General features: G+C 55.5%; 1 protein-coding gene and 2 pseudogenes across 3 annotated transcripts; 2 read left to right on the top strand and 1 right to left on the bottom strand.

Annotated features, from left to right (window-relative positions):
• The first annotated feature begins 3370 nt into the window (after positions 1 to 3370).
• LOC136461171 (E3 ubiquitin-protein ligase WAV3-like) lies at positions 3371 to 5738 on the top strand (annotated as a pseudogene).
• An 843-nt stretch (positions 5739 to 6581) lies between these two features.
• Positions 6582 to 7622, bottom strand: LOC136456854 (protein DEETIOLATED 2-like; annotated as a pseudogene).
• Positions 7623 to 9055: 1433 nt separating this feature from the next.
• On the top strand, positions 9056 to 10939 carry LOC136459435 (putative ataxin-3 homolog). 3 transcript variants are annotated; one of them, XM_066459294.1, is made up of 3 exons: positions 9056 to 9499; positions 10527 to 10585; positions 10662 to 10939. In XM_066459294.1, the coding sequence occupies exons 1-2, from the start codon at positions 9230 to 9232 to the stop codon at positions 10554 to 10556; spliced, it is 300 nt and encodes a 99-aa protein (XP_066315391.1). In that variant the 5' UTR covers positions 9056 to 9229; the 3' UTR covers positions 10557 to 10585; positions 10662 to 10939. The 3 variants fall into 3 exon arrangements, with proteins under 3 accessions (XP_066315391.1, XP_066315389.1, XP_066315390.1); XM_066459292.1 differs by lacking the exon at positions 10527 to 10585; XM_066459293.1 differs by having other exon boundaries at positions 10527 to 10939.
• The last annotated feature ends 1232 nt before the right edge of the window (positions 10940 to 12171 follow it).

Genomic DNA, 12171 nt, shown 5'->3' with positions numbered 1-12171 from the left:
CCTGTTGATCTGTGTTGGATTATTTCATCCTGAAATAAAATAATCCAAATTATGATATTGTCGCCATAAGTGCTAGAAAAATGGATGTCCTTCCTCCAAAGTCAGCAGTGTCCCCAACTCCACATGATTGTTTTTGATTTATTCTGAGTGCTGATGTTTTTGGACCGTCGGCGGGTGTGCCAACATCTCTCATTCTTACCAAGGTGTTTCCATGGGAATACCTTGTTCGCTTCTTTAAGGCTTGTTTGGATGCACATGTATCCATCCAAGTGGATTGTAAGTGAAACTAGTTTTAATTTCTATCCAACCCACTTAATATATGTGGATTGGGATAAATACATGTTGCATCCATGTAAGACCTACAATTGTTTTGTTTGCAGTAAGGTCTTAAATTGGATATCTGACGCACGGACAGAAAATTGACAGATATGGAAGGAAGTCTCCCTTAAATGTTTTGTTTGCAGGAAGTCTGAATATCTGACGCGCAGACGAAATTTACCAGATATGGAAAGTATTAAACAATGAGAATAAAACAGTGGCTTTGAATAGTGGAAGTGACCGAAGTGAATAGTTGTGTACATCCAGTGATTGTAAATAGATGCACAATGCCTGAGGTCCTTGCTATGGGAGTGTTCGGCTGGCTGTAAAGCCGCTGGTGCTGATTTGTAAGAAAAATGTTGTATCATGGCTTATAAGCCAGCGAATAAGCTGACTGATAAAACCAGCCGAACACTCCCTATTTCATGACATGATTGAAAAGTTTAGCTAGCATAAGAGTTTTGCTAACTCACGAATGCAGAGAATTTTTTTTCTTTCAGGACTGAGCTTTCGCCTTCCGGCAACTAGAAAATTTAGGGCCGGTGCCTTAGGCTATCTCCAACAGCACAGACCTCAATCGGAGACTCATTTCATAGTTTGTGTCATGCGCAGCAAAAGAGTCACGCATCCAAAACTCACATTATCTAACAGCCTATCCAAAAGCCCATCCCTCTCTCCTCACTCTCTTCCCCCACACTGCTGTTCCCATCCCTCTCTCCCTCTTACCCCGACGCCGCCCATCTCTCTCTCCTCACTCTTTCTCCCCCACGCCGCCTGTTCCCGTCCCTCTCTCCTCTCTCCTCCGGCGCCGCCGTCCCTCTCTCCCCCCACGCCGCCCGTTCCCGTCCCTCTCTCCCTTTCTACTCGGCGCCGCCTGTCCCTCTCTCCTCACTTTCTCCCTTGCGCCGCCCGTTCCCGTCCTCTCTACCCCGATGCCGCCCGTCCCTCTCTCCCTCACTCTCTCTCCCTGCGCCGCCCATTCCTGTCCCTCTCTCCCTTCTACCCCGCGCCACCCGTCCCTCTCTCCCTCCCTCGTTGAGCACGACGTTCCTCCCTCCTGGATCCGGCCGGCGGCGGCACCCCTCCCTCCCCTCCCTCCTGGATTCGGTGGTTGCGGGCGAGGAGGACCCGGATCCCCGCTCCTCGACGGTCGCGCCCTGCTCCCCGCTGACGAGCCCCGCTCCCGCCTCGCCGCGGTACCCGCTGGCCGCGCCCCGAGACGGACCTCTCCGCCGGCTCCCCGCCGCGGTCCGCCTGGCCGCGCCCCGCTCCTACGGACCCACCACTACGACGCCAGAGATTTGTGTCAGTCTCTCTCGATGATGCATATTTGCGTTTCGGCAAGCCTCGGATGCAAAATGGGTGAGGTGTTTGGGTTTTCTGTTGGAACGTTGTTTTTTGTAGGTAAAACACCGTGAATGACATATTTTGCGTTTGGATCACGGTTTGCATGCTCTGTTGGAGACAGTCTTAGCGGGACATATGGGGACGCAACATATGAACACAAGATGACAGTATATGATTGGACCATAGCACAAGTTGATTCTACCTATTCATTTCAACATATAAGAGCATCTCCAAGAGTTTGCTATCTCAACTTGGCATCCATATAATTTTGGCAAAACAAGAAAAAATAGCCTCCAACAGTTTGGCAAAACAACTTGGCATTAATAGCAACTTGGCAAATCTTCCCTCCGCGCGCGAAATATGCGCGCGCGTATACGGCTTGGCATCCGGGGCTCTTCGTTTCTTAGCGGGGCTCTTCGTTCGCTTAGCGGGGCTCTTCGTTCACTTAGCGGGTCTCCTCGTTTTGTTAACGGGTTTTTTTATTTTACCAAGTCAAAAATGCCAAACTCTTGGAGATTGATTGTTTTTTACTTGGCATATAATTTTGGGAGTTGGCAAATCACAAGATTTGCCAAGTAAAATTTGACAAACTCTTGGAGATGCTCTAACGACATACAAGTAATCTTGCTAGCTAAACTTTTTAATCGTGTTACAAATGATTCGGTCTGTGTTCTTGTATATGCATGTCCCAATACTCGTTTCCAAGAGTTTCCAAAAACATACTTCCCTACCTCAATTCTCAATCTTTCCGCCTTGGGAAAACCGACTCTCCATCGTGCGAAAATATAGACGCACTTATCGATAGGCCAATCTAAATGTGAAAGGACGTGGGAAAGAACCAGAAGTAGAATAGGTTTCGCAATATAGATTTTCAAAAGAGAAAGAAAGTATAAAAGTAGTAGGGTGATTGAAATAGCGAATTCCTGATGCAAATTGTCTTTTATATTTTAGGAGCGAGATTTGAAAACTGTTGGAGAAATCCAAACAACTTTATTAGCCACTTGTAAATTTATTGATTTACCAATTATTTGTTTGGAACTATTGGAGATGAGAAAAGGGTTTCTATATATATTTTTTCATATTCCAACAGTTTTTTTTAATCTTGTGCGTATTTTGGAAAAGTTATTCTTGCTCTCCATATTTGTCTACAAGAATAATAACATATATGCAATATTTGAAGATTTGATTAAAGAAGTTGCTCAATGGAGCCAATTGCTAAAAAAAAAGCCAAAACAAATATAGAGAAAAGTTACAAACTGAAGCGGAGACCGCCTGAACTGCTGCACTTCCACACGACCGAGGAACAGACGAAGGAAACCTTCGCGCTGCCGACTTGCCGGCGCGTACTCCGCCTGCGTCGTCTCCACGCTACACGTTTCCCCCTATAAATACGCGCGAGAACGGGAGGTGGGCACCGTGAGATCAAAATAAAAACAGGATAGACACGTTTCGTTGACAATCATGGCGAGAAAGAGCGGCGGCCAGTGCGACGCCTGCCGCGGCGACATTGGCCTCTGGCAGGCGATCTTCACGTCGGAGTGCGCCCACACGTTCCACCTCCGCTGTGTCTCCGGGAGCGCTACATGCCCGATCTGCGCCGCGCAGTGGAGCAACACGCCGGCCACGGCCCCCGCCCCTGCGCCGGCCACCCCGTTCTCCTTCGCGTCGCCTCCGCCATCGTCGACGGCCTGTTTGGACAGTCGGCCGCGGCGGCGGCGGACTCCTCATCCAAGACAAGCCTGTTTGGGCAGCCGTGGCCGTCGACTACTCAGAGCTCCTCCTTCAGCTTCTCTGGAGCGCAGACGGCATCTCCATCGTCGTCGCAATGTGTCGGGAGGAGCCTGTTTGGACAGCAGGCACCGGGGACGCCCGACTCCGCACCGCCAGCAACGCAGACGCTGTCGTGCGCAGTCTGCCACGTCGCCATGTTCCGCGGCCAGGCCACCGTCACATCCGAGTGCAACCATACATTCCACCTCCGTTGCATATCTGGCAGCGTCTGCCCTGTCTGCAGTGCACGTTGGCGCGACGATGTGTCCGTGGCGTCGTCCCCGTCGCCGTCGCTCCACCCCTTTCCTCGCCGCCACAACCGCCCATGCTCCGATGGCGCGACGGTGTGTCCGTGGCGTCGTCCCCGTCGCCGTCGCCCCACCCCTTTTCCTCGCCTTCACAACCGCCCATGTTCCAGCCGTTCACCCCCTTGCCGCAATCTTTCGGGCCCCGACCGGAGTCGGCGGACATGGCGCGACCGGTGTTCAATGACGACGAGCCGGTGGAGCCGTCGCCTCTCGACGGCTGGGAAGTTGTCCAGGAAGCGACGAACAATGGAGTGCTCGAGCTCAAAACGCACTGCGAGCACTCGGCTGTGGCGAGAGACACGGCCCGAGATACCTTCGCGGTGCTGATGCACGCCAAGGGACCTCCCGTGACCGCCGAGGCGTCGGCGCGTGCGTCCCTCGATCTCGTCACGGTACTCGACGTCAGCGGCAGCATGGGTGGCTCCAAGCTGGCGCTGCTGAAGCAGGCCATGCGCTTCGTCATCGACCACCTCGGCCCCGGCGACCGGCTCAGCATTGTGTCCTTCTCGTCCGAGGCTCGCCGCGTCATCCGGCTGACACGGATGTCGGACGATGGGAAGGCGGTCTTCGTGTGGCTTCCGAGGTGCTCGACGGCCGCCGTCACAGGAACACCGTCGCGAGCGTTATCCTTCTGTCGGATGGCCACGACAACTATACTCTTCGCTTCTACGGACCTCATGGTCCTTCCAAGAGCTACAACGACCTTGTGCCACGGTCCCTGAGGCGCAGCAATGGCAGCCAGTGCCCACCGGTTCATACGTTCGGGTTCGGCACGGACCACGACGCAGCGGCGATGCACGCCATCGCGGAGGTGACAGGCGGCACGTTCTCCTTCATCGAGAACCAGGCGGTGGTGCAGGATTCATTCGCGCTGTGCATCGGCGGGCTCCTCTCAGTCACGGCGCAGGAAGCCCGCGTCGCCGTGGAGTGCCTGCACCCGGCGTGCGCGTCCGGACGGTCAAGTCGGGCCGCTACGACAGCCGCATCGACGTGGGTGGCCGCGCCGCGTCAGTGGACGTCGGCGAGCTATACGCGGACGAGGAGAGGCGCTTCCTGCTGTTCCTGGACGTGCCCGTCGCTGCCGGGGACGGCGCCGAAGACGGCAGCGTGACCCGCCTGATCAAAGTGAGCTGCACATACAAGGACGCGGCAACCGGGCGGTCGGTGGACGTTTCCTGCGAGGACGCCGCGGTGCAGAGGCCGGTGGTGGTGACGGACATGGAGCCGTGCGTGGAGGTGGCACGGGAGCGCTTCCGCGTGGAGGCTGCCGAGGACATCGAGGCGGCGCGGGCAGCTGCGGATCGCGGTGAGCACGCGAAGGCGGCGCAGATACTGGACCGTCGGCAGGAGGCCTCGGCGGCCGCGGGGCTGGCGGGCGACGAGAGGTGCGCGGAGCTGGTGGCGGAGCTGCGCGAGCTGAGCGCTCGCGTGGCGAACCGGCGGGCGTACGAGCAGACGGGGCGCGCGTGCCTGCTTGCTGGCATGAGCTCCCACGCGCAGCAGCGGGCGTCCACGGTGCAGCTATTCTGGTCGGCGGCGCCGGCGTTCGGGACACAGACGACAGGATCCCCGTACGGAGCATCGGCGGGATCCCCGTTCTCGTTCCAGCAGCCAACATGCGGTGCCCGCCGAGGCCCACCAGGGGCATCGCCTCCAGTCTCCAACAATCGTTCGGAGGGACGGGTGCGGCACCACAAGCATACTCCTCCTGTGTTCGGGTTTCAGCCTCAGCAAGCAGCAACTAGTCTGTTCGCGTGTGTGCCTCAGCAAGCAGCAATTAATCCGTTCGGGGGTGTGCCTCAGCAAGTACTAACTAGTCCGTTCGGGTGTTCATCTTTCGGCACAGCGGCGCCGGCGCCGAAATTTGGGTCTAGGTTCGCGACGCCGGCAATGCAGAGCATGGTGGAATCGTCAAGGAAGGAACGCGAGCAACATCAGTCGGACTCTGCGACCAACGGTGGCAGCGTCTTTGGCAGCCTCTTTGGTTCCAAGTAGGACAATTGGAAGCTTGCTAGCTAGGAGGTCCGGGAGAAGGCCAAATTAAGGCGTGTATTGCTTGAAGTTTAGGTTGTTAGGTTAGTCTATTTGTCGCCAGTGGCGGATCCAAAGGGGGCTGGGGGGGCTCCAGCCCCCCCTAATTTCTTGATTTCAATGCTAATTACTGTAGCAAAAACTTGATTTCACCGTTAAATCTTCGTGCAAATCAACATCTCTGTTGTTTGCCCCCCCTTATCCCGCATCCCACATCCGCCACTGTTTGTCGCCGAATTGAAGGTGGCAGTGTCTTTTTTATATATATAATTACACAATTGTCTTTGATCTCAACTATTAGGCGTATCTCAGCTTATGTAAATCGTTTGCATCTGAAGGAAAATGTGTTTTGCAATATACTAGTATGGTTCGATTCACGGATCAGACAAATTCATGAATGTATGCTACATTGGTTGCAGCAACTGACTCCTAAGCAAAATTCGAGACAAAGCTCAAAATCTACTAGTAATTGCTATGGTTTAAAATAAAATTAAACGCCAGCATATGAAATCGGAACGATACGTAGGGCACATTATGGTTTCCGGACTTCCGATGATTCGCACGCTCGTGCTGTCATTGCACACGCTACGTTCTCGCACAACAGAGAGGCAAATACATCTCATTATGCCCAAGACATTCGCCAAAATTTTCGAAACATGGGCCCCGATCGGCTCGTCGAATTTTAGCTGAAACTGGCTGAAAACATTGTTCTGACTGAATTGTTACGAGAGAAAAACACTGTTTTGACTGAAGAAAAAAAATACGAACAAGCTGGATATAGGGTAAGCCGAACGGGGCCATTGTCATCTCCATTAGGAATTTTTGTACCGGCCGAAAATCTTTGGTTAAATAAATTCGCATTTCCATTGCACAGCATTTGATTTTTTTTATTAGAGTACAGTACATACATCACCAATTCGCCTAGTAGATGTAGGGGATGAACGCCTTGCGCGACGCCGGGTACTCGCCGCCGAACTTCTGTACGTACCAGCGGCGGTGGTCCCTGGCCCTCGGCCCGAGGTTGGCGCAGGTAGAGGAAGAACGCCCACGCCGCGGGCGTCCACGCCACCACCGCGAAGCCCAGCCACTCCACCGTCTCGCCGAAGTAATTGGGGCTGGTGACCAGGTCGAACAACCCGCCCCTCGGGATCTTGTACCCGCCTCCGGCCTCCTTGAGCCGCAGCAGCTCCTTGTCCGCCGCGATGTTCGTCCGCACCCCCCACGCGAAGAGGGCCAGTCCGGCGAGGCAGCGGGCGGGGGACGCCGGGCGGCCGGCATGGAGCGCGAAGGAGCGGGTCTGTACGTAGGCGTTGAGGAGATTAAAGCCGAAGGCGCAGGCGGCGATGAGGAGCGGCACGGGGGCCGGGGCGCGGTGCAGGCGGGCGAGGCGGAGCGGGTGGACCAGCGTGCGGTGGACGTAGTGGAACGCGTAGAGCGCGGCGGGGAGGGCGGCGATCGGGCTTGAGAGCGGCGGCGGCGGCGAGCGGAGGAGGACGAGCGGCGGGAGCCAGAGGGTGGGGCTCTCCATGAGGAACCACGCCAGCGGGGCCGGGAGGACGGGGCCCCAGCCCGGGCGGGAGAGCTTGCCGTACGGCGCGGAGATGAAGCGGAGCGCCAGCACAGTGAGCGGGCTGATGAGGTACAGCACGAGCAGGCACCGCTCGAACACCGCGTCGCCCGCGGCGGCAGCCGCCGTCGAGTCTGACATCTTCTGCTTGGTTCCAAGGAGGTTTTGGAAGTTTGGGGCCGGTGAGTGCTGGGTGCTGACTGCTGACGACTTGACGAGTGACGACCGAGGAGTAGGGTGTGGGATGGGAACGAAGACGGCCACGGATAGCGATCTCGCTCGGGCGTAATAGCGAGGGGGTTTCCCCCCGTCGGCACCGCCGATCCGCGTTTGGACCACGACGTCTGGATTGCACGAAAGTAGGCCTCAAACGAGAATGGCTTATGGCTGTGATGCTTGATGGGGAATTTAATTGATCCGGCAAAAGGAGCACTGTAAAGCGGCTAAGGTTATGTGATGGCACATGGCTCTGATCCGGACACCTACTGGAATGTTGGGATAATGAAACAGAGCTTCTGCTGATTGTTAACTGATGCGGTTCATGTCCATTTGTCACGACGCGAATCGGGAGTTCGGGACGCCGCTGCCGCGACGGCATCAGCCGAGCAGCTCCCAACTCCTGCGCAGGGAGCAGGGACAGAGCTTGAGGGAAGGCTGCGTTTGTAGGAGCAGCTCAAAAAAAAAAAAAAAGGAGTTTATGGAACATCTCTTTATGGGCTCTTACAACTTTACTTTTTTTTTCTGGAACAGAATGCGTTGAGCTAAAACCGTTTGGCTAAAAACGTGGAGCGGAACTAAAAAAACATGGAGGGTGTGCTCGCGCACAGGCGGGGCGACGGTGGGTGGGAGGCAGCGCGGGGAGCGAGGTGGAGACATGCGTGGGCCCGTGGAGCTGCGACGTGCAGAGGAGGTGCCAGCCGGGTAGCGGCGTCGGCGGCTGGCCATGGCGGGCGCTGCAGTTGCTGCGGGCACGGGAGGCACGCCTGCACCTCGCCCCGCGCCGGAGCGCGCGGCGGCAGAGCGCGGCGGGCACGCCCACGGCCGCGAGCACCGGCGCTGACGGAGGGGATGGCAACCGCGAGCTCGAGCCGAGGGGAAGCCGGGCGTGGACGAGGACGTGGTTGTGCGGCCATGGCAGCCGGAACTCGCGGGGCGGGGCGCGTAGGGCCAGGGTGGCGCTAGAGGTCTCGCGGGCGACGGCCATGGCGGGCAGGGGCGCACGCGGCCATGGCGATTGGAGCTCGTGGGGCGGGGCGCGCGGGGACAGGGCAGCGCTGGAGGTGTCGCGGCCGACGGCGCGGGACGTGTCTGGCGGCGGGCGCGGACGGGTGCTCGTCGGAGCTCAACCATCGTCAGTCTCGCCCCTAGCCACGCACGGGAGCGGAGGTGTCTGTCCGACCACCTCCGGCTGCTGGGGGGCGCCCGGGGAAGGAGCAGCGCGCGTAGTAGGAGGTGAAGAGCCTCGCTCGACGTAGCTCGGTGACCGCCTCGGCGCCGCTGCTCCGCGCGGCCGCCCAGCCTAGCCTCGGCATCAGTTTGAGAGAGAGAGGATAGGGATGAGAGGGGTATTATGGACGTTTTAACTGATCGGATCCACATGTAACGGTGAAAAACGACCACCGACGGAATGACTCGGAGAGTAAAGAAATTCAGAACGATCACATAGTCAGTTTTTTTAATGGCTCGTTCGAACTTTTTTAATGGCATGTACACGCAAAAAACACTCACACTCCTCCCCTCCGCCTTCCCTTTCCGCCGTCGGCCGTTTTCGTTTATCTCCTCATCGATCCTGGCTTGAATCTGTGATACATCGAGGGCTCGAGGCGGCGAAGTGCCGAATCGCACCGCATCGTAGGGAGGGGCTTCTGCAAGGTTTTGGAGCGGCGCGATGGAGGCGGCGAGCAACGGCGGGCTGCTGTACCACGAGGTTCAGGAGGGGAAGCTCTGCGCCGTGCACTGCGTTAACACCGCCCTGCAGGGCCCCTTCTTCTCCGAGTTCGACCTCGCTGCGCTCGCCGCCGATCTCGATCAGCGGGAGCGCCTGGTGATGCTCGAGGGCTCCCGAAGCCCCGGCGCGGCCAACCCTGCCGCAGGGGACTTCTTCGCCGAGGGCGAGGGATCCCACGACGTCGCCCTCGGCGGCGATTTCAGCATCCAGGTTAGTCCAGGCCTGCTCCAGGTCCAGGCTTCATGGAGATTATCCTTTTAGGTTTCTTGAGCTTGGTTAGATCGACCGATGCGTAGATCACAGCTTCTTCCGTGGACTCGGTTACAAGTTGGTTGTCTGTTAAGATCGCTGCTTAGAATTTAGGGGATTTTTGCTCGAGCATTGCTGTTTGGAGTCGTCGACTGCCTTCTAGTCTAGTCGAAGATTCTAGGTTATGGATTTGCTAACAACGAAGAGAGTTACTTGAAGCAGACAAATTAGCAGGGTTTAACTTATATATAAATAAAAGAAAGTTAGGTAGTCAATGCATCATCCTAGTCATGTGAAGGAATGCTTATCAAGTGATTGCATGATTAGAGACTCTCTCCTTGAACATAGATGATGCAATCCTATTCCAATCCTAATGGTACTTAGGCAACCTCCTGCATTCATAATCATATCTGTCACAGATGGGAAAGGGGTTTCTGAGGGATAAACAGTACTTCTTGTCTTTGGCACTCAAAGAACTGCATTAAAATTTGCATGATTCTCTGCAGGTGATTTGATATAGGATTGTACTTTTTTTTTGCATTACTGGAAAGTTTAGATGTAGTTGTTGACTTGTTTCCTGTATAAACAAACAATAGCAAATGTCTTCACAGCGGTTTGCATGTGCATGCATGGTAACGAATTCTGTTTTCGTTACACTGTCCAAAATTATATGATTGATGTACATATTCAAGAATTTATCTGGCTAATGTAGCTTTATTTTTGTCGTGTACTGAATTGCTGGGCGGGCCTGGTGCAAGCGGTAGAGTCTTACCGCCTGTGACCGGAAGGTCCTGGGTTCGAGTCGCGGTCTCCTCGCATTGCACAGGCGAGGGTAAGACTTGCCACTGACACCCTTCCCCAGACCCCGCACAGAGCGGGAGCTCTCTGCACTGGGTACGCCCTTCTACTGAATTGCTGACGTTAAGAATGAATTTGGTTTCTTACAGTTTATATCAATTGACTGAAGTTGTTCGTTAATTTGAATTAGGAATATGATCAACCTTGGTACTGGTGTTAAGTTTTTTTTAAAAAAAAACTGGTGTTAAGGTTAGAAGCTTTAAGGTTTTAAATGCTATTTCAATTTGATCTGCTCCATAAACAATTAAGGGCGTACCCATTGCAGAGAGCTCCCGCTCTGCGCGGGGTCTGGGGAAGGGTGTCAGTGGCAAGCCTTACCCTCGCCTGTGCAATGCGAGGAGACCGCGACTCGAACCCGGGACCTTCCGGTCACAGGCGGTAAGACTCTACCGCTTGCATCAGGCCCGCCCTTCCTGCTCCATAAACAATTGTGGAAAGAAAACTCGATGGACGTCTGGATTCTGAAAAGTTTCACAAGTCGCTAAAATCCAGATGATTGCATAGCCATCAGTGTTACCAGATACCCATTTAGCCATGTCCTTTCTTTTTTTTGGCCAAGTCGGCCATGTTGGATTCCGACACCCACCATCGGATTCCAAGTGGTATTTGGCATACCCCTAGGTAGACTGCCGACCATATTTCGTCGACAGTGGCGCGCCAGGTAGGGGGTGTGCGTACTGCTCTCCAAGCAAACAAGATGGTCATCATCTCCGGCTCCATGGCTACGCCGAACGGCCTCACGTTCACCGTTGGCCAGATCACCTGGACCACCGGCTGACGACTTCATCGCCATGACCCGGAGGAGGCGTGGATTCAGTCTGCGCCGACCACTGCTTCACCTGCATCGGCTACGGCTCCGACCACGACGGATACGGCTCCGACCACGATGGATCTGGCTCCGACCATGGTACATCTGGCTCCGACCATGCCTGCATCATCTTCAGCCACGCCGACAACTCGTCATCCGCTTCCCCGCTACAAAGGGAAGCAGATCGACAACACCGACCTGCTCGACTCCATCGATCGGGTCGGCACCAAACTCGCTGAAACCCTAGCTCTGGTAAGTACGATTCAAAGTCAACCTAATGAGCAGGTAACCGCTCCCCACAACAGATCTACCCGACCAGCTCGGACCAGTCGTCCTGCACGACTTGGTACAGATCTCGTGGTCATATCTACTCCTGAAGGGCGCTCGCGCTCGCCGGCCAGCCTTCGCGACGGGTCTCCGGCTCTCGAGTACGAAGCCTCGATGGAGAACCACCAGGTCCAGCCCTACGGCCTGCGAAACGCTGCCTCCAGCTACGCGTATAACCTACAACGCCGCTTGGATCTGTGTTTTATGCACCGACCTCGGCCGAAGCCACGCAACTTCGTCAACATGATCCGGATTGAAGATTATCAAGAAGGATCCGTCCACACAGTCCAAGAGGGCGACTCCAGCTCCTCGTCTGGCATCGCATCTAATGCATCTGTCCACACCGAGCTTCAGCATCACGAAGATGAAGGCGTCAATACGATCTGGATATCCCAGACCACGCCCCGGGGTTCTCACAATTCCCGTCTTTCCCGCCAAGACGAGGGGATTTGATCCATGTTGTCAGCAATGACGAACCGCCAGCAGTTGGCGAAACAGAACAAGAAAGGACTGCACGCGAAGCACGCAATATTGACCGGTTTAATCGCCGACAAATCGAAGCCGAAGCAGACCAGGAGGCACGACGCATAAGGGTCCAGCCACGTGACCTCAACGATGCTTTCGACAGGGTGGGGGACAA

Source organism: Miscanthus floridulus, chromosome 6, assembly GCF_019320115.1.
Source record: "Miscanthus floridulus cultivar M001 chromosome 6, ASM1932011v1, whole genome shotgun sequence".
Classification (NCBI taxonomy): Eukaryota; Viridiplantae; Streptophyta; class Magnoliopsida; order Poales; family Poaceae; genus Miscanthus; species Miscanthus floridulus.
The sequence above is the reverse complement of the archived record's forward strand: the minus strand, read 5'-3'. Positions and strand labels throughout refer to the sequence as shown.